Source organism: Lepidochelys kempii, chromosome 9, assembly GCF_965140265.1.
Source record: "Lepidochelys kempii isolate rLepKem1 chromosome 9, rLepKem1.hap2, whole genome shotgun sequence".
In the NCBI taxonomy this organism is placed as follows: Eukaryota; Metazoa; Chordata; order Testudines; family Cheloniidae; genus Lepidochelys; species Lepidochelys kempii.
The window spans coordinates 83,783,571-83,806,117 of NC_133264.1; the positions used below are offsets into that span (position 1 = coordinate 83,783,571).

Sequence of the window (22,547 nt, forward strand, 5' to 3'; positions counted from 1 at the left end):
ATTTGTATTAAGTGAATTGAAAAATACTATTTCTTTTGTTTTTTACAGTGCAAATATTTGTAATATAAAAATAAATATAAAGTGAGCACTGTACACTTTGTATTCTGTGTTGTAATTGAAATCGATATATTTGAAAATGTAGAAAACATCCAAAAATATTTAATACATTTCAATTGGTATTCTATTGTTTAACCGTGCGATTAATCGCGATTAATTTACTTAATCATGATTAATTTTTTTGAGTTAATCACGTGAATTAACTGCGATTAATTGACAGCCCTAGTGGTTTCATGTGTGCAGAAAGCTATGATCCAAAGAAGCTATTCTAGATCCTATCCCCTGCCTCAGAATTGTCCACATGCAGCCTCATTTAACTCAAGATCAGTACAATGAGAGGCATTATGAGTCAATTGGCTGGTTGGGTTATATCTCTCTGTCTTTGCACTTTGTATTGGCCCATCACCATCATACCTGAGTGCCTTAGAGACAATGGACCATTTGGAATTATTGGTTTATTATCTATCAAGGCACTCAAGCATCACAGCATACCGTATTCTGTTCTTCTAGCCTTTATTTTTCTCATTCTATGCCTCATGTTTTAAATGAAAATATTTAATGCTTATATAATGATTCCTACCTTCAGAGCACTCTTTCAAACATTAATTAATTAATCCTCACAACAGCCATTTGATGTAGGTAAGACATTTATTAGCCCCATTTGATAGATGGGAAAACTGTGGCATAGAGACATTAAGGGCTGGATCAGGCTGGAGAAGAAGCAGGCAAGGAGAAGGCTCAAGAAGTTTCAACCTCCTCTTGCATCCTGTGCAGGGGCCAACCAAACCCCGCCTGCGGATCACAGGTCCTGCTCTTTCCTACTGTCTCCATGAGCACTAGTTTCCTGAAAGGAGACAGTGTGAGAATGAAGCTGTGCCCTTATCTCCACCACTCCTCACCAGTGGTCTAGCTGAGCATATAATGGGGGAGGCTCACTGCAACCTTGCCAAGGGTTTGGCTGAATCAAACAGAGTCTGATTGCAACGTAGCTCAAACCCTTCCAAGGCACAAATCAGCACATGGGAAATTGTTTAAATCCACACACCAAACCGGTGGCAGAGTCAGGATTAGAACACAGGAATGCCAGGTGTCCACACCAAGGCTTAATCCAGAGTCATGGTGCCTCCGTGTAGAAAAGGACCAGGAACCAGATTCTGCAATGCCATTCATATGATTTGTTTGTTTCCATTCCGGGGGGAAATTAAAACTGGTCCCTGCAGTGTGCTATAGTTTTAAGAGGCAAAGGGAATGACAAATGACAGCCACATTCATATTAGGGAATAACCTTTTGTCATTGGGTACAGTAATGTAGTCTACAGAAGTTATAGCAAAGCAAACAAGCAAACCATTTAGGTCATTTGTTAAAGCACTGCCTCTTCCCTCTCTGGGCAGATGCCACTGGAAAAAAGTATTGACCAAAGCGACTTTATCTGTGTCCAGTTTGTTTTGTCTATAAAATTAGTTTTCATGTGACTGTGATACCAGTGGGATGTGCCAGATTGGCTGGAAATAGAAGCCAGTTATTATCTCCAGAACCGGCACCGTGCAGGCAGCTCTACCTTTATTTGGAGAGACCTCCTCTAGGGGGTGAGAAGATTGTTTTATTTCCAGGGTTGGGACATACTGAGACTGCAATGATCATGTTGGTTTTCTGGTGTAGACACCTGACAGAGATCACCAAGTCTTTCCTCAGAGCAGCCAGTGGATTGTAATGGCTCTTGGTTATTTTGGCCTCAAATGACAGAAATCTGACATGTTTGGCTGTTGTGAAGTTTCTGCTGCATTGGAATAAAAATAGTTTGGGATTTACCCAGAACCACATCTGTTGGGGTGATTTGGATCAAATGACTCCACTCTGTAACCTTCTGTAATTTAAGGGAATTTGGACTCATGATTCTGGATTAGGTCCGGATATTAATAAACCAGCGATGTTGGTTAGGATACAGGAAATATAGCTCACCATTCAAAATGCTAAACTTTTATTTAGTTTAAGGTTAATCAGATCAACTATCAGCAAAACCTCAGATCCCACTTGGACATATGCATCGATGACACAGAAACACTAGGGTGAGATTTCTAAAGATTGCTGTGGAAATATGTATTATAATTTTACGCACAGCTACCCATATTTTAGCTATTCCCTTAGATTACCTGTAAGAGCTGCCACATGGCTCAGACCAGTGGTTCATGTACTCCAGTACCCCATCTCTAAGAGTGGCCAGTGCCAGATGAGATGGTTTAGCAAAAGGTGCAAGAAACCCCACAGTGAACAGTTATGGAAAAGTTTACTTACAGAGATGTTCTTACTCCTGTTAGTTAGTGGTCAGTTTATGCTAGGTACTCAGCATGAGGGTTTATATCCTGTATGCACCTAAAAAATAGCTTAGTCGTGGATGTTCTGTAACACAGAAAAATGATATGGGGCAAAAAAAGATGCAGATCCATTGAGCACAATTCTCTTTTCACTTACACTGGTGTAAATCAGGATGAACTAGTGTAAAAACATCAGAGAAGAATCAGGCTCCTCTGCCTATTGTCAACTCTGCCTTTCTTTTCCTTACTTTCTTGACACAAAAGTCCAAACTGGTTGCACATTATAGGATTGCAGCCATTCCCCCCCTGCAACTGAAACCCTATAAGACTGCTACATAACCCTAAGTGCATTTTTTTTTCCAAATTGGGGCTAGATGATTAGTGCTTTCCAGATGATTAGATCATATGAAGTCAATGGGAGCTTTGCCTAAAAATGCAGAAGGCAATGACTTCAAGATTTGTCCCATTAACTCCACCCCACCCCTGCTATTAATGTAACCAGAACTGGAATGAATCTGTTCTTTTTGTTTATAATACAGATTAAACTTTAAACTGAGAATTGATCATCAGGGTGAAAAACACTGAGGCAAAGTTACCATTTCAGGGGTGCACAAGGCACTAGGACCTAGGAGAAGTCTCATCCACCCTGGCAGGAATTTCTTGCTTGGAGCTCAGACAACAAAGGCAGAGTGAGACTGGTTTTCTTTCTCTCAGCATCTCCACCCTACGAGCTGAAAACCGGTGAGTAGCGCTTTAGAGTGATTTCCATGCAGAAAGTAACAGATGTCACATACAAAGGGAAAAGAGAAACCTCTTTCTTTTTGTACATTACAGCATCTGCAGTTTCCAAAAAACCTTAAAACCTCTGATTCATGTTTAAAGTTGCTTGCATATTTCATTGTTTTATGCATGACATTAAAATACATATCTCACAATCTGCACTGCTGAAAAAATATGTGCAACTCGCTGTTTATGTAAAAACTGCCTGCAAAACCCGCTACTGCTTTGCTACATGTTAGAGACAATAAGATCTTCCCTGGGTCATGGTGAAATTGTAAAATACTGAAAAAGGGACTGGCTCCCAAAAATCTGATGGGTGGGAGAATGATAGCAACAGTTTTTCCTAGGGTTTGTACCTGATTGCTGAGCCATTGGATTTTAATCCCATTCCTGTTTTGTATGAACACACTGTTACCATATGTGAGTTGCATATTAATAGTTTTGCCCAGAGTGACAGCTTTGCAAGGTTTCCCATTTTATAGGGTTGGGGTTTGTTCTTTTGGTACTAAGTTCAGTTTAAAGAGAACACAAAAATCACTGATCATTGGGTTTGATCTCCAATTCAGCGCAATCTCTGTATTTTGCCCATAAAACTGCCTCTCTCTTTCCCACTGTAATACATTACAGATCAGAACAATGAAAGGTGTGCTTGCCGTGGTGTGATGTGAATACTTTGACAGGGACAATTTCCACAATTAAATCACTTCCTTAAGGGTAGGGGGAATAAAACAACAAACAAAAAGACCCAATTTTTTTTCTTCCTATTACCAGAAACAAACCTAGGAAGAGTTCATGAATTGACAATTGTTTATCGAACTCTCATTTCAATGAAAAAATTTTCAGTCATTTCTTCTTGGAAATGTAGGATGGTGTCAGAAAGTGATTGATGGGCTGGGAGGGGGCAGCTGGGTGGGGGGAGTTTAGTATCTGGTTGCTAGCCTTTATTGAACAGACTGTCACAAAGAAACTGGCTACTCCCATGTAACCGTTCTTTCGTAAATACCAGTTTATTCTCATTTTAAACATTCAGATACTCTTGCTCCTTATGCAAATCTACAGATTGAAACCTACCTCATTGGGATCTGCTTGTTCTCTGCTGCCAGGGAAAGTCTCCCAAGGCTCGGGAGGTTTAATTAATTGCCAGCCTTTGTTGTTTGGGTGGGATTTTTGTTTTTTTGTTTGTAATTTTCATGCATCAGCCCAAAGTCTCAATTCACTACACTTCAAAACTGCACAGAACTTAAATGTGCTAAAACCAGGCTGCTATTTAAAAACACATTTCCCTCCCTGCAATGGGTGGATCATTTCCAAAAATGCCCCTACCTCCTCCAGCCCCAGAATTGATATGAAGCTAGATCAGGGTAGGACATGGGTCACTTTGAATATAAACTGCTTCTGTTCATTCAAAGAAAAGCCAAGGTCTAGTGGGTATGTAATTTCTGTCTGGATTTGGGGCTCGATCAGTCTAATATCTCATATGCATTCCTTCCTCCCCATTCCCCTCCACTCAGCTTCAGATCTTTAGGGTTCACCAAACTATGGAACTTGATTTTGGACACTTTGACGAAAGAGATAAGACGTCCAGAAACATGCGAGGCTCACGTATGAATGGATTGCCCAGCCCCACTCACAGTGCTCACTGTAGCTTCTACCGAACCAGGACCTTACAGGCACTGAGTAATGAGAAGAAAGCAAAGAAGGTGCGTTTCTATCGCAATGGGGACCGCTACTTCAAGGGGATTGTGTATGCCGTGTCCTCCGACCGCTTCCGAAGCTTTGATGCTTTGCTGGCTGACCTGACCCGTTCTCTGTCTGATAACATTAACCTGCCTCAGGGAGTTCGCTACATCTACACCATCGATGGGACCAGAAAGATTGGGAGCATGGATGAACTGGAAGAAGGTAATTAGCATGATATGCTGATGGCTTTATGGTGCAGTGAGGAGGGGTTTGGGGAGGGGAAATTAATCTGCACCATTCAGATGTGACTCTAAGGTCACATTTCTTTGGCATTCAATAGATGATACTGTCATGTCCGCTGTATTGTGTATCTATTGAATGCCTACCCAGAGCTTTGGGGAGGTGACTGTAGGCAGTTTTATTGCTCTAAAAAAATAAAATAAAAAATACAAATAAAAAGATGAGGCAATTGGATATAAAATTTGTGTGTGTCTGTCTGAAGGGAGTGTACCTGCCTGTCTGCTTGAGAGGTGTGGAGGACGGTGGGGGAGTCTCTGGAGGGATGATTCGGTAAATATGTACATAGGGATAGGCATGTCTGTAGGGGTGTGTCTGAGTGGGGGGAGCTGGGTCTGTAGGGGCATGTCTGTGCATTGGGGGGATGTGTGCCGTGTGTCTCTAGGGGCGAGCCTCTGCATTGAGGAGGATGTATGCAGTGTGTCTGTGCAGTGGCAAAATGTGAGCAGTGTGTCTGTGTGTTGGGGAGGCATGTCTGCGCAGTGTATGTAGGGGCGTGTGTGTGCAATGGGAAGGATGTACGCAGTGTCTGTAGGGGCGTGTCTGTGGGTTGGCAGTGTGTGTGCGCAGTATCTAGGGGCATGTCTGTAAATTAGGTGGGTGTGCGCACGTTGGGGCGGATGTGCGCAGTGTCTGTAGGAGCGTGTCTGCACAGTGGGGGGGAGGATGTATGCGGTGTCTGTAGAGGCGTGTCTGCTCAGTGGGGGGATGTGTACAGTGTCTGTAAGGCGTGTGTGTGCAATGGGAGGGATGTGTGCAGTGTCTGTAGAGGTGTGTCTGCGCAGTGGGGGGATGTGTGCAGTGTCTGTAGGGGCGTGTCTGTGCAGTGGGGGGATGTGCGCAGTGTCTGTAAGGCGTGTGTGCGCAATGGGAGGGATGTGTGCAGTGTCTGTAGGAGCGTGTCTGCGCAGTGGGGGGATGTGCGCAGTGTTGGGGCATGTCTGCACAATGGGGGGATGTGTGCAGTGTCTGTAGGGGCGTGTCTGCGCAGTGGGGGGATGTGCGCAGTGACTGTAGGAGTGTGTCTACACACTGGGCGGATGTGCGCAGTGTCTGTAGAGGCGTGTGTGTGCAATGGGAGGGATGTGTGCAGTGTCTGTAGGGTCGTATCTGCACAGTGGGGGATGTGTGCAGTGTCTGTAGGGGCGTGTCTGCGCAGTGGGGGGATGTGTGCAGTGTCTGTAGGGGCGTGTCTGTGCAGTGGGGCGGATGTGCGCAGTGTCTGTAAGGCGTGTGTGTGCAATGGGAGGGATGTGTGCAGTGTCTGTAGGGTCGTGTCTGCACAGTGGGGGATGTGTGCAGTGTCTGTAGGGGCGTGTCTGCGCAGTGGGGGGATGTGTGCAGTGTCTGTAGGGGCGTGTCTGTGCAGTGGGGCGGATGTGCGCAGTGTCTGTAAGGCGTGTGTGTGCAATGGGAGGGATGTGTGCAGTGTCTGTAGGGGCGTGTCTGCACAGTGGGGGGATGTGCGCAGTGTTGGGGCATGTCTGCACGGGGGGGATCTGTGCAGTGTCTGTAGGGGCATCTCTGCGCAGTGGGGGGATGTGCGCAGTGTTGGTGCATGTCTGCACAGTGGGGAGATGTGCGCAGTGTCTGTAGGGGCGTGTCTGCGCAGTGGGGGGATGTGCGCAGTGTTGGTGCATGTCTGCACAGTGGGGAGATGTGCGCAGTGTCTGTAGGGGCGTGTCTGTGCAGTGGGGTGGATGTGCGCAGTGTCTGTAAGGCATGTGTGTGCAATGGGAGGGATGTGTGCAGTGTCTGTAGGGGCGTGTCTGCGCAGTGGGGGGATGTGTGCAGTGTCTGTAGGAGCGTGTCTACGCACTGGGGGGATGTGTACAGTGTCTGTAAGGTGTGTGTGCACAGTGGGGGATGTGTGCAGTGTCTGTAGGGGCGTGTCTGCGCAGTGGGGGGATGTGCGCAGTGTCTGTAGGGGCGTGTCTGCGCAGTGGGGGGATGTGCGCAGTGTCTGTAAGGCATGTGTGTGCAATGGGAGGGATGTGCGCAGTGTCTGTAGGGGCGTGTCTGCGCAGTGGGGGGATGTGCGCAGTGTTGGGGCGTGTCTGCACAATGGGGGGATGTGCGCAGTGTCTGTAGGGGCGTGTCTGCGCAGTGGGGGGATGTGCGCAGTGTTGGGGCGTGTCTGCGCAGTGGGGGGATGTGCGCAGTGTTGGGGCGTGTCTACGCACTGGGGGATGTGTGCAGTGTCTGTAGGGGCATGTCTGCGCAGTGAGGGGATGTGCGCAGTGTCTGTAGGGGCGTGTCTGCGCAGTGGGGGATGTGTGCAGTGTCTGTAGGGGCGTGTCTGCGCAGTGGGGGGATGTGCGCAGTGTTGGGGCGTGTCTACGCACTGGGGGATGTGTGCAGTGTCTGTAGGGGCATGTCTGCGCAGTGAGGGGATGTGCGCAGTGTCTGTAGGGGCGTGTCTGCGCAGTGAGGGGATGTGCGCAGTGTCTGTAGGAGCGTGTCTACGCACTGGGGGGATGTGCGCAGTGTCTGTAAGGCGTGTGTGTGCAATGGGAGGGATGTGTGCAGTGTCTGTAGGGGCGTGTCTGCGCAGTGGGGGGGATGTGCACAGTGTTGGGGCATATCTGCACAGTGGGGGGATATGCGCAGTGTCTGTTAGGGTGTGTCTGCACAGTGGGGGGATGTGCGCAGTGTCTGTAGGGGCGTGTCTGCGCAGTGGGGGGATGTGCGCAGTGTCTGTAGGGGCTTGTCTGCGCAGTGGGGGGATGTGTGCAGTGTCTGTAGGAGCGTGTCTACGCACTGGGGGGATGTGTACAGTGTCTGTAAGGCGTGTGTGTGCAATGGGAGGGATGTGTGCAGTGTCTGTAGGGGCGTGTCTGCGCAGTGAGGGGATGTGCGCAGTGTCTGTAGGGGCGTGTCTGCGCAGTGAGGGGATGTGCGCAGTGTTGGGGCGTGTCTGCACAATGGGGGGATGTGTGCAGTGTCTGTAGGGGCGTGTCTGCGCAGTGGGGGGATGTGCGCAGTGTTGGGGCGTGTCTACGCACTGGGGGATGTGCGCAGTGTCTGTAGGGGCTTGTCTGCGCAGTGAGGGGATGTGTGCAGTGTCTGTAGGAGCGTGTCTACGCACTGGGGGGATGTGTACAGTGTCTGTAAGGCGTGTGTGTGCAATGGGAGGGATGTGTGCAGTGTCTGTAGGGGCGTGTCTGCACAGTGGGGGGGATGTGCACAGTGTTGGGGCATGTCTGCACAGTGGGGGGGTATGCGCAGTGTCTGTTAGGGTGTATCTGCACAGTGGGGGGATGTGTGCAGTGTCTGTAGGGGCGTGTCTGTGCGTTGGGGGATGTGCACAGTGTCTATAGGGGCATGTCTCTGGGCTGAGGGGGATGTGCGCCGTATGTTTGCAGGGGTGTGTCTCTGCACTGAGGAGGATGTGCGCCATGTGTTTATAGGGGCGTGTCTGTGGATTGTGGGTTGTGTGGACAGTGTGTCTGTAGGGGTGTGTCTGTGGGTTGGGGTGTGTGTGGACATTTGTGTAGTGTGTGTATCTGTGCAAGAATGTGTCCATGGACACTAACGGCTATTTTAGTGGTCCATGGTAGGCCTTGGTGCCTGTTTGTGTGTCAGTTATCTATGGAATTGTTGGAATTGCAGACTATTCCAAACTGTTTCCAAAACTGAGATTCAGGATGAAACCTGGTCAACTCAGAACTTGGGCAGGTTGTTCAGTTTGCTCTCAGTACACCGGAGTTATTTTGGCCCCATGAGTTATCTCTGACCCAATGGCTGCCATCTTGAATGATGTCACACTCTGGAGACAAAGCCGCCTGGAGTCAAGACAGGAAATAATATCATTACATGGTCAGAGCTTTATTTCAGTCCCAGGAGCAATGCCATGGGGAGGGAGCGAGGGGTGTCTGCAGGTGACGTAGTTGTGTATAATGAATGAAGAGCACACCCGCAGTGATTCTTGTGCTCTCTTCTCAATTAGAAATTCAGACACTTGGTTCTTTCTTTTCTGGATTCACCGAGTTGAAGCTATTTTGATATTGTTAGGAAGCATGTTGGCTGGCATTTTCATTCAAACAGACCTTCTGGCTCATTTGATGAGACTATAGGAAAGTCACGAGGCCCCTTCCTTTTATTAGGAAACAACAGATTTTAATGAATAAGACACTGGCCTGCACATTAGGAAGAGGTTGGTTCTGTGCTGAGCTTTCCCTGTGATTCATTGTGGGACCTTTTGGAAGGCGCTACCCCCCACACCCTGCATCTGAATTTTATTTATTGTAACTCTCCCATTTTCAATAATAGCTACATAAAAAGGAAACTTCACATTTCCTGTTCCGTTGGTTTCTCTCTTACGTGTCCTGTTTCTGCAGTGGAGTAGAAGCAAATATCCCTGCCTTTTAATTTTTTTAAATCATTTTGTATGGTCTTCACTGTGCTGCAAGCAGGAATGTTACCCAGCTCCTGGAAAAGTGTTTGTTTAACTGATTAGGTTACAGCAGGGGGTGCTGACAGTTTGGCTTTGATGTGTCACACCAAAATGGCAATAAAAAAGATTTAGCTTCTGACGTGAATTTGAAAAACAAGTATTTATTTCAAATGTGGTTGGCAGAGTCGCACTACAGAACCTCAGCCAATGTACACATGTATCTGAACGGAATGAAAACAAAGAAATCCTCATTCCAATGAATAAAAATGTAAAGTTAATAGCCTAATGCCTTTACCAACTACTCCATGATAACAATGTTCCCATATCACTATGGATAGCTGCTTGCAGAGCACCAAACAGAAAGAGAAAGAGACCTTAATGGGTTATAATTTATATTACAGCAGCTGTAATTACCGTGTAGTTACATTGGAACAGGACTATAATTTTTCACATAATCATTGCAGTTCATAGATTCATAGATATTTAGGTCAGAAGGGACCATTATGATCATCTAGTCTGACCTCCTGCACAACGCAGGCCACAGAATTTCACCCACCACTCCTACAAAAAAAACCTCACACCTATATCTGTGCTATTGAAGTCCTCAAATCGTAGTTTAAAGGCTTCAAGGAGCAGAGAATCCTCCAGCAAGCAGTTAACTTCTTGCTTATAAGATTGCATGCTAGCACATGTAGGGAAAAAACCAAAATGTCAGTAAAGGGATAAAAATTATTCAATCATATAATTAACCTTTTATATTAATGGTAACTACATATATCAAAAAGAATAATTAGAGTGTAATGCAAGCATAATTACAGTCATTGTTTTATAAAGCATAACCTTCAATACTGCAACTAGAACCTGAAAAAGGTAGTTATAAAAGAGAGACTGATCTCCATAGACTTTGCTTTTGTCATAAATACTGAATAACTGAAATTAGTATTAAGTGTTACATTCTGCATTTTTGATGATAACATCTGTATCATGGAAGGCTGTTCTGTGAACAGGGGGTATCAGGGTATCGTAAATACATTCTTTCTAGGATGCAGGGTCACATTAAGCAATGCTGAACTAACCAGTCTGGCAGCAATCTTGGTCTTGTGCCACCTGATGAACAGAAAGAAGGTTGGACATATTAGCAGTAAGTGGAACTTGGAAGCAATTGTAGTGTTGAGTCTCACTAAATGTTTCTTCCAAGTAGAGCGGGAAAGTTATGACATTCCTGTTAAAATACCCCCCAATGATATTAGCAAGCGCATCACATTACTGGCTCATGTTCAGTTTGTGATTCACTATAACCCCCAGATCCATTTCTGCAGTACTACTGACTACCTATTTATTCTCCATTTTCTGTTTGTGCATTTGATTTTTCTTTCCTAAGTGTAGTACTTCACTTGTCTTTATTGAATTTCACCGTGTAGATTTCAGACCATTTCTCCAATTTTTCAGGGTCATTTTGAATTCTAATCCTGACCTCCATAGTGCTTGCAACCTTTCCCAGCTTGGTGTCATCTGCAAATTTTAACAAGCTTACTCTCCATTCCATTATCCAAGTCATTAATGAAAATGTTGAACAGTACTGGACCCAGGAAAGACCCCGGAGGACTCCCCTAGATACATCCTCCAAGTCTGAAAACAAACCATTGATAACTATTCTTTGAGTAAGGTCTTTCAACGAGTTATGCACCCATCTTATAGTAGTATCCTCTAAATCAGTGGTTCTCCATTGGGGGTTTGCAGAGGTCTTCCAGGGGGTACATCAACTCATTTAGATATTTGCCTAGTTTTACAGCAGGCTACAGAAAAAGCACTAGTGAAGTCAGTACAAACTAAAATCTCATACAATGACTTGTTTATACTGCTTTATATACTATACACTGAAATGTAAGTACAATATTTATAGTCAAATTGATTTATTTTATAATTATATGATAAAGGTGAGAAAGCAATTGTTCAGTAACAGTGTGCTGTGATACTTTTGTATTTTTATGTCTGATTTTGTAAGCAAGTAGTTTTTAAGTGAGGTGAAACTTGGGAGTACACAGGACAAATCAGATTCCTGAAAGGGTACAGTAGTCTGGAAAGGTTGAGAGTCACTGCTCTAAACCACATTTCCTTAAATTTGCTTATGAGAATTTAATGTAGGACTGTGTCAAAAACCTTACTAAAATAAAGATATATCACATCTACTACTTCCTCCCCTATCCAGTAGGCCAGTAACTCTGTCAAAGAAGGGAGTTAGGTTGGTCTGACATGATTTGTTCTTGACAAATTTGTGCTGGCTATTACTTATTAACATATTATCCCTTAGGTGCTTACATATTGATTGTTTAATAATTTGTTCCAGATGTTGAAGTTAGGCTGATTGGTTTATAATTTCCCGAGTCCCCCTTTTAAAGATAGGTACTATGTTTGCCCTTCTCCAGTCCTCTGGGACCTCACCTGTCCTCCCTGAGTTCTTGAAGATAATCACTAATAGTTCCAAAATTGCTTCAGTTAGTTCCTTAAGTACCATAAGGGTGAATTTCGTCAGGCCCTGCCAACTGTAATACATCTAAGTTATCTAAATATTCTTTAACCAGTACCTTCTCTATTATGGCTTGTTTTTCTTCCCCGTTTATTGTTAATATTAATTTTGTTAAGCATCTGTCATAATTAACCTTTATAATGTAGACAAGCAAAATAGGCATTAAACATATCAACCTTCTTGATATAATCAGTTATTAATAGGGCCCTACCAAATTCATGGCCATGAAAAATGCGTCACGGACCATGAAATCTGGTTTTTTATGTGATCTTACCCTATACACATTTCAAGGGGTAGTCAGGGTTTCTCATATTGGGAGTCCTGATCCAAAAGGGAGTTGCAGGGAGGTTGTAAGGTTATTTTAGGGGGCTTGTGGCATTGCCACCCTTACTTCTGCGCTGCCTTCAGAGCTGGGCAGCTAGAGAGCAGTGGCTGTTGGCCGAGCGCCCAGCTCCGAAGGCAGCGCCCTGCCAGCAGCAGCGCAGAAGTAAGGGTGGCAATGCCATACCATGCCCGCCTTACTTCTGCGCTGCTGCCTTCAGAGTGGGGTGGCCAGAGAGCAGTGGCTGCCGACTGAGGACCCAGCTCTGCAGGCAGCAGCGCAGAAGTAAGGCTGGCAATACCGTACCATGTCATCCTTACTTCTGTGCTGCTGCGAGCAGCGGCGCTGCCTTCAGAGCTGGGCTCCCGGTCAGCAGCAGCTGCTCTCCAGCTGCCCAGCTCTGAAGGCAGTGCCGCCATCAGCAGCAGCGCAGAAGTAAGTAGTACCACCCCTCCTCCCCCGACAATAACCTTGCCCCTCCCCACAACTCCTTTTTGGGTCAGGACCCATATAATTACAACACCATAACATTTCAGATTTAAATAACTGAAATCATGAAATTTATGATTTTTAAAATCCTGTGACCGTGAAATTGACCAAAATGGACTATGAATTTGGTAGGGCCCTAGTTATTAGCTCTCCTTCCCCATGAAATAGTAGACCAACACTTTCCTTTGTCTTTCTCTTGCTCCTAATGTATTTATAGAGCCTCCTTTGACTCCAGATTTCTTACCATACCAAACCCAAGATCTTCAGCCTCACCTTGAAAGTCTGCCATAACGATTCCCCAAAATGGGCTCATTTTCTGCCTCTCCCCATGTTCTTCCTTGCCCTTAAACCTCCTTCTGTCTCCTTTCCCACTTGTAGCTTTGTGCCTCTTATCATGCTGCCTACTGGGCCTGGAGCGTTCTGCTGTGGTCTTCCAACTGCCCTCTCTTCTCCAAATTTCTCTTTAAAAATCACTTCCTCAAGCAATTCTCCCCATTTCTTTCCATCCATAATCCTCACACGCTCTTCTCCTCAACTGTTCCCCTATGTCTTGGCTTCATGTCTTCTATTTCTTGTTTCCATTCTAAACTCCTTAGTACAGGGAATATATCTTCATCTACATTTGTTAAGCATTGGGTAAAGTTATGGTGCTACTGAATATAAATTATAATTATTGTTAATTAATAAATAATCCACACTTTGGGATACACAAATATAACTGCAGGTTTCAGTCAGTGAGCCTTCATTTTGACTAGTGAGTGGAGCAATTGTTTTTCCTTCACAAGTATGTCAGTGTGGGTCAGCTTGTAGCTACTTTCTGTGTCTAGCCAGATAGTGGTGGGCTCAAGCCCACATGTGGGTTTGGTTTCATACCCATTGCTGAGACTCAAAGAAGCACTCAGTTTTCTGCACTGTTACAGGTGTTTCAGGTGACCTATTAAACTAAGGTCCCTTTCTGACCATCTTTAGTGGCTGTCCAGGTAGAAGATAAATGGCTCTTTTGTAAAAAGAATAGGGGATAACCCTGGTGGTCTGGCCAACATCCCGTCTTACATTAAAATAGAGTCTGGGGCATTTATCTATCTAAAGCTACTGCCTTTGCCTATATTTCATAGTACTACCAAGATTCAACTCTATGCTTTGTGCAGTGGGATACCTTGATTATGAAAGGTGTTAAATAACACTATTCTATAGTTCTTTCTGAAGAACTGTAGTTATTGTGCAAACAGCTCACATTGTCATCAGAAGTCCTGCTAGAATCTGATTGTCTCTAATATCTCTACAATATAGCTCACTTCCTTGGTCTGTTATGAGCATACATTTTCTACTGGGCGCATTAAAGTGAGATGCTATTTTCTTGGCTCCCAAGCTCAGGCATTGATTAATCTTTTTTTTTAACCTTTGAAAGGAGGGGCTGAGTTTGGATAGAAGCTGAGTTAACCTCAGTGCAGTGGGGATTGTTTCATTCTGAAAAGGCTACTGCCACTTCTCCTGAGGTGGTCTAATCCCCGTTGTACTGATGCTGTATATTAAAGCAGTGCCTCAAGGCATCAACCACATTGGGCACCCCACTGTGGTAGGCACTGTACAAATACATAGGAAGAGACAGTTCCTGCCCATATTGTTTACAATCTATATAGATAATGAGTGGGAAAAAGGGAATATTCTGATCCCTTATTATACAGCTGGGGAACTGAGGTGTGGAGAGATTCAGAGACATGCCCAGGATAACCTAGGAAGTCTGTGGCAGAGCTGGGGACTGAACCCAGATCTCCTAATTTCCTATCCAGTGCCTTCGTTTTTTGCTGAGCCTTCCTTCCCTTGGAAAGTGGTCTGTCCTTGTCTGATTCATGGTTTGGGTTAGGCTGCATTGTTTGATGGTAGATAATTCACCTACCCTAGTACTTAGACCTAGGCTTCATGCTGCTTCTGGTCAGGAGCTGGTTTCATTTGCATAAAAGATCCCTGGGTGACTTTGGCTAGTGTTTGAATATGTGCACCAGCTGAAAACTTAGCGCAAGTTAAACATGATGAGAGCTGGGGAGATGGTAAATGCAGATTGTAGGTTGGCTAGGATTTGAGGAGAACAACTTTTAAGAGAAATTAAGTATGTGCCTGCCGCAAAACTTCCCTTCTCTTTTGGGCTTAGCACACTTAGCTGCCCCATCTTAGGTATATAACCTTTGAATGCCTATGTTCTAGCCGAATGCACTAGCACAAAGCTCCTAACATCCTGCTGCTGCCTGAACTAACATCCAAAGGGTTAATGCTAGTGGTCCATACCCCAGAACAACAATTTGAAATCAGGCAGGCACCAGCATAAACATTTTAAGAGTCTGAATGGGATTTCTGCTGGTCTGATCTGGTTTCATTACAGAGAAATTCTTGGGGTACATAGCTGATTTTAGGAAATATATGCAAACCATTTCAGGCCATAATATGCTGGGAAGATCCCCTACTAATGCCTGACCAGGATTTTGAAGTGATCGAAGGGGAGACTCCCTTCCAGAGAAAGTGTGTTATGTTTTACAAAGAGCCTAGCGCATGCTAGAACAGAGGGTGTGTTAGTAGGTGTGTTGAAATGCCCTGTGTGGTGTGTGTGCATTTTATTTAGTGCAGTAAACATTAATATTAAATTAATTGAAGGAGGTTTCTCTACCTTTGGAACTATTGTACGTGGCTGGTCTCCTGGAAAAAAACCACCCTTGTGTGGGTACTTACATTCTGATAACTAAAATTACTTCTGCATTTCAAAGGAATTGTTTTTCACTGTTGCTGACACAAAATGACTGAGTCCCATCCCAAAGTTGGCATGGTGAGTGCCCTCTGTGTATATAGGATGTAAACCACCTTGCAGTCTTGTGGTATGAAAGGCAGAGTGGGAACATATAATTTTTCTTTAATATAATTGCCTTATTTTACAAGCCAGATCAGTAAGCTCCTCTCACTCCTAAACTGCAGACTCTTGTGGGAGAATCTAGAAAAAAATTCACCGTAAAATTCCATTTTTTAAAGGTGCCTTTTGCAAGTAAATTCTAAGGCACTGGAGAAGTCTTCAGGACAACAGAAAATCCCACCTCGTACCTGAGATGGCACGAAACCCCGGTGGTAGAATCTGAGCAGCCAATCCAGCATAATACAGAGGCGCTCCAGCAAGGTGCTGAGTCTAATTCCCATTGAAGGCAGAAATCACCAAGAAATGTGAATGTCACCAAGAAAGGTGAATGCAACAAAATGGCTGCTCATCATATCTTAATGGATGTGAGCTCTAGATGCATTACTGAACATGCATTCAGTTCCTGAATGACAACAGACCCCATCCTGAAAACACATAGGCACATGCATATTCATAATGAATTCAATATGACTTAAACTTTAACACATGTGTGAGCCTTGGTAGGAGTGAGGCCAGGGGGCGGGAGGAAGCTCTCTGCTTTTTGTGTTTGACTGTCAGTACTGTTCTGCGCTCCTCTCCCTCATACCATTTGATAAACTGTGAGTTCCCTCCTCCAAACCACACCGTGGTTGTTGCTGTTATATTCCTTTATGTCTGGGGAAGTCCTATACCAGGGATTCTCAAACTTCATTGCACCGCAACCCCCCTTCTGACAGCAAAAATTACTGCACGATCCCTAGAGGGGGGACCAAAGCCTGAGCCCACCCAAGCCCCATAGCCCAGTGTGTGTGTGGCGGAGGGCAAAGCCCCACTGCCCTGTATGGGGAGGAGGGGGGCAAAACTGAAGCCCAAGAGCTTTAGCCCCAGGCAGAGTGCCTGTAACGTGAGCCCCGCCAACGTGGGGCTCAGGCTTCAGCTTTGGCCCCGGGCCCCAGTAAGTCTGAGCCAGCCCTGGGGACCCCATTAAAATGGGGTCATGACCCACTTTGGGGTCCCAACCCACAGTTTGAGAACCAGTGTCCTATACCTTGACCTCTCATTAGCTACTTAATAGACGTGTGGGTGGAGAAATATCTATTGCCCATGGAAGAAGACCTCATTTGGTCTCTCCTGGACAATGCTTTGGTTCTGGAGGTATTACCTCTTTGTGCTTGGAGGGTTCTTATGTTCCCTGAGATGTCTGCCCATTCCTTCTATGGCCCTGATACGCAAGTCATTTGTTCTTGTTTGTTGTTGTTCTGTACCAAATAATAAATCCACAGTAATAGAACTGTGTTTTAACAGATTTGATAGATTGCTGCAAAAATGCCTCCAAGTGGCACATGACAAAAGAGAAGGAAGAGTTTTTAAAAAGGAATGACCCTTGTGAGGAACTTAATAATAATAATTGGCAACTCAGAGGCCATAAAATATGAGAGATTGGGACATACATAAAATGAATCCAGGATTTAAAATAACAAACAAAGAGATCCTCTTCCACATTGCGGTTAAATTTGTGGCTCCGGGAAGAGAGGGGATGATTTTTCATACAGACCTACTACTACACCTCAGTCATTCTCTGCAACACTTCTGCTTCTCTTCTGAATGTTGGTTTCTCCTGAGAGCAAGCTGCCAGTCAAAGAAAATTGCTGGCTGGCTTTGTGATGTGAACAAAAATATTCACTAGGGGCTAGGTAGAAAGTACAAAACTTACTGTGGTTTCTACATGCGACCCATCAGCATAATTTGAAAGGCTAGTGTGTGAAACTACTAGACTGTCTAGCCCTGCAACATCCCCGCATTAAGGCCTAGTAAAGGAATATTACCTTCACTCCACCAGAGTGTTATAAATATACTAGACAACTAGGTAGCATAGTGAGACATTTCAAATATTTCTCCTGGAGCAAATGTAACAGTTACATTCCAGCCAACACAACAATAAGCGCTGATATTTTTTTTTAATATGTGGAACTTATTCATGAAAAAATGTTCTCTTTAAGGTCCTGTGTATTTATAGAACACAGTGCAAGCATGTATTTTGCTTTTCTATATCCTCTTTTATTCCAGCACCCCGAAAGCATTATGTGAACATTAATGATTTAAGCCTAGTGTGGTAGATATTACTCTCCCCATTTCACAGATATGGAAACTGAGACATAAGATCAGTTAAGTGACTTGCTGAAGATCACATAGGAGCCCTGTGGCAGAAATAGAAATAGAACCCAGATCTTCTGATTTCCAGGCCTGTGATTATATACAAGACCTTCCTTCCTCGCTATAGAATGTAAATATTATATTTCAGGGATGGGCAACATTAAAATAGTAGAGGAACCCCAAAACCACTAAACCCTTTGGCAGGCCAGGGAGTGTGATGCATGTGGGAGGTCGGAGGAGTCAAGTCCTGTTCCCAGAGGGTGTGACTGGAGGTGGAAGGAGTTGGGTCCTGGCCCTGGGAGAGGTGCTGCAGGGGGAGAATCGGGTACTGTACCTGGGAGGGGTGATGCAGGGGTGGATTGAATGGGGAGAGTCAGGTCTGTAGGGTGATGTAACTTGTACACAGGTGGGGGCAGGGGTTGGAGAACCTGTCCTCCACTTACCCTGTAGTGATGGCTCAAGTACGGGTCTGGGTCTAGCTCCCTGCTCTAGCCCACTGGTTCTCATCCCAGTATCTTGTGATGCCCATGTTCAGGCTGGTGATGCCCTGCCCCTTTCCTGGCCCTTGTGCTGCTGAATTTCCTGCTCTGAGCCAGGTTATGTCAGGCCAAATAAAATGATCTAGCAGTCTACCTGCAGCCCCTGAGCTGCCTGTTGCCCATCCCTGTTATATGTCTGTTGTTTGACCTCGTGATTATGAGCATTGGAAGGCTCAGGGTTCTAACAGGGGTTGTCTCTCACTGCGTAAGTCAGACAGCCCTTGCAGTGCTTAAGCCACAGAACCAGCTATGCAGCTAGATAAAGGCAGGACCCCCCTGAACACCAGCTGCTGCTGAGCTGAAACAGATAGATAAACTGCAGCTTATCATTTATTAATCAGAAAGACCTAGGATTAGGTGCTGCTGAAAGATGATCAATATCTCCAGTGGGAATTCTTCATAATAGCAAAGCATTGTGTGATGTCTTTATACTTCTGCTAGGTCCAATGGAAGAAATATAAGGAATTATGAAGCCTCAACTATAGATGAAATGTCTGTGATTGAGGGATCCTGGTGATGGCATAAATGCATTGCACACAGGTCCATGTGGTTTGAACACCATAATGGGATTGCAGCCGTAATGTAAATCCCTGGGGTACTTTATTTGATCAAATGCATAGTTAAAAAAAATCAAATAATCATCCCAAGTCTTGTGTCTTTCTTCCACTGTGTCTGACTCTATGCTGGGGTGTTTTGTCATTACTTCCCATCTCCTGTTCACTTACAATTCTGGTCTTCTCCTTCCTCCCAGCTTGACCTTTTGCATAGCATTATTATTATTTTATATTAAATACTGCATCATGAATGTGCACCGTACTTCACAGGCAATTTGAATACAAGGTCCCTGCTCCCATGGAGCTAAGTGTCTAAAAGAATTTTAAGCCATTTACGTCGAAAAGGAACAGAGTAAGATTTATATTATGTATCTTTTCTATCTCTTTCTTATTGTGCCATCACACACTGAGCAGGAATAAGAATGTAAACACTAAACACACATTTGTTCTAAGCCTATTAGAGTCTTCCATGTATTATAAAGCTATTAGTGTTCTTGCCATATGTTATATGAAGGAAGCTTCTCTGTGCCTGTAATGTAGGCAGAGAAGGACAAATATAAAGACACTGTGGACCTGATTCTTTGCTGTCTTCCACCTTGTGTAATCCTGGCTGCTGCATTCAGTTTGCACAGGTAAGGTGTAAAACGCTACCCCTGGTGAAAGTGAATGGAGAATTTTGATTTGGTAGCATCTGACATCCACTTTGCACAGGTGTAAACGTTGACACAAGGTTTCAAGCAATGGAGAATCAGGCCCCGTGTCTTTTCACAGAGAAAAGGTACCATGATGAATTGTTTGTGTACGTCCTGTGGCTGTAGCTCGTCACAGATAGTATGCAAGAAAACCCAACCCGTCCACTGACAGGGAGAACAGTTCCTTAAAGGATAGTCTATCTAGTCCAAACTAAATTCAAGTCAGAATGTTGTGATAGGTTTGAAATAGAAACACAGCAAAATTCCACCCAAAGCCTGCAAGATTATCCTAACAAAACCCCACAGATCCATAAGATCCTCTGGACTCCTGGGCAATCCACTGAATTTCTATGAAATTCATATCAAATGGAGAAAGACTTGTTACATTATCTTATCCCTTACTTTACCCACTGCAGAATTGTTTCTCGCAATGGATTCTCAAGTGCTTTCTACAGCCTCGTCTGAAACGACTCAGGTAACTGAACTTCCGCCACTCCCACAGTCTGTGCACCAGCAATAAATCCCACAAATCCCTAGGGTCCCGCAGATTTTCACCAAAACAAAATGTTACAAATCCCCCAGTGCTCAGGTACACTGGAGATGAGCATGATGTAAAACCCAGGATAGGAAGGATTCCACTTATCTGATTGCAAATGGAAAGTTTGAAACTAATTTTGAAATGGTGATTTTTTTTGTGTTCAACATTATGTGGCTTAAACGCAAATGTAACCTTCTAACGTTTCACCTATGGCTACTAAGCATGAGCTTGGATTTGTGTAGTACAGAAAATGTGTAATATTTAAGTGAGCTATAGCATTGAGTGTAGCACTTAAAAACAATTACTTCCAGGTCTTATTTCTTCTGTTGAATCAATGAAAGTACAATAAAACTTGTGTGCTATGCCTGCTAGTTTCATCAGCATAATGATCCTTGAATTTGGTTCCACTAAAGATTCTTCGGAACTAGATTGTCACCATTTTTCAGACATGATGCAAGACACAGCTTTTCGATCAATGTTGGTATCCTCTTGGTAATTGGGGCCAGATTCACACAGGTATTTAAGTGCCTACAGATGCAGATAGGCACCTAGTGGGATTCACAAAAGTGACTTCTTGTGGTTTTCAATGGGAGAAAGGTGCCCAAACCCCTTGGGCACCTAAGGGGATTCATAAAAGTGTCTATCAGCATCTTAAAGTGCCTAAATACCTTTGTGAATTTGGCCCTTGGTCACTGGATTGTAATCCACTAGTTTCTGTTTATTTTAAGGGGTAGTTTATTGGCCAATGTGTGTGTTTTGGGGAAACGCTATTTGCTTTTACTATGATACTGTAGTAACAAGCACCTAAGAAACGTAGGTAAGAATCAGAACTGGTTGGACAATTTTTGTGAAAATGACTTTTCAATGAAAAATGGAACCAAAATTTCATAAACTTTAATTGTGCAGTGTTCTCCCCATTTTCCAACCAGTGCTAATAACAACGTGTTGGTTCCCTATGTAATTACCTCTTTATTTATTATTTTCAAAAGGGGAAAGCTATGTCTGTTCATCTGACAACTTCTTCAAGAAGGTGGAGTATACCAAGAATGTCAATCCCAACTGGTCTGTCAATGTGAAGACATCGGCCAACCTGAAAGCACCTCAGTCTCTGGCCAGCAGCAACAGTGCCCAGGCAAGGGAGAACAAGGATTTTGTGCGTCCCAAGCTGGTGACCATCATCCGCAGTGGGGTGAAGCCCCGAAAGGCAGTTCGTGTGCTCCTGAACAAGAAGACTGCACATTCATTTGAGCAAGTTCTCACTGATATCACTGAAGCTATAAAACTGGAGACAGGCGTGGTCAAAAAGCTGTATACCCTGGACGGGAAACAGGTATGGGAGTTGCAAATTTCTTTTTCTTTTCCCTTTCCCCTCCTCCATTTCGCTCATATATTATAGCAATGCTGACTAAGTGAACAATTACTGAAACCTAAAATTAACCTGAGACAGTCATCACCATCTGTTCTTCTGGAAGTCAGACTTCTCATGCCAGTGGTTATGTTACTAAATTGTCACTGGTATTAATATCAGGCAAAGAATGCAGCCAACCGTCTGAATGAAACAGATGTACTACCCCACTGTCTGAGCACCAGAGAGCTGTGTATATTTTCCAAAAGTTTTCCAAAACATATAAATAATATGAGCAGTTTGTACTGTAGGTTTGTTTATTTGTTAGGTAACCATAGCAGCAGCTCTCAAGGACTCCCTAGAAGTGTTAGAGCAAATGTATTGTTTTACTATTTTGTTCTCAGATGAGCACTAGTCAGCATAAATTAATTGGTGAGTAACACACTCATCTGGCTAACTCTATACTAGTAGGAAAATGTATGGGACATGTGATACCTCCATGGGTAAAAGTATAAATAGTTAATATACAGTAGGGGCTCTGGGTCAGAATTTTGTGGGTCATTGTAATCAGAACAGTTTGACTTAGCTCTCCATGTCCTTATTACACTGGCACATTTTTTAAAGTACCCCTCACTTGTTGTGTTGTGGCTAACAGACCATTTAATAAGGTCTTTCTACTGCTGCTGCTATGGAATCCCCTAAAGGAATGTGTGCCTTACAGCTTGGGGTGCTGGGACAGATAGATACTTCATCTCGGAAAGCTCTTTGGTTAAAGTCACAGATGCCAGTGGCTCTTGGAGTTGGGGTGACCTTTTTATTTTTTCCTCTGTCTCTATTTTCTCACTTTTCTGAATGGGGCAGTAGCTCCGACTATACAGCCTACACTGGTACTGTATTGGGCACGGTTTTTATTGTGCGGATTGGTATTGGAGATTTAATATGACTAATTTCATTACCCATCTTCTGCAGAAGATGTTGGTTTACATACT

The 22,547-nt window shown here is 44.2% G+C and overlaps 1 protein-coding gene across 8 annotated transcripts in view; it reads left to right on the top strand.

Annotated features, from left to right (window-relative positions):
• Positions 1-22,547, top strand: part of DCX (doublecortin) — a 195,676-nt gene that overhangs the window by 78,193 nt on the left and 94,936 nt on the right. For 6 of the 8 annotated variants that reach the window (XM_073361180.1, XM_073361173.1, XM_073361175.1 and 3 more), the window contains 3 exons: positions 2,910-3,111; positions 4,662-5,052; positions 21,203-21,543. In XM_073361180.1, the coding sequence (XP_073217281.1) occupies positions 4,689-5,052; positions 21,203-21,543 (705 nt within the window). In that variant the 5' untranslated portion in view covers positions 2,910-3,111; positions 4,662-4,688. The remainder of the gene's footprint in view (positions 1-2,909; positions 3,112-4,661; positions 5,053-21,202; positions 21,544-22,547) is intronic. The other 2 variants (XM_073361177.1, XM_073361179.1) reach the window with 1 other exon arrangement.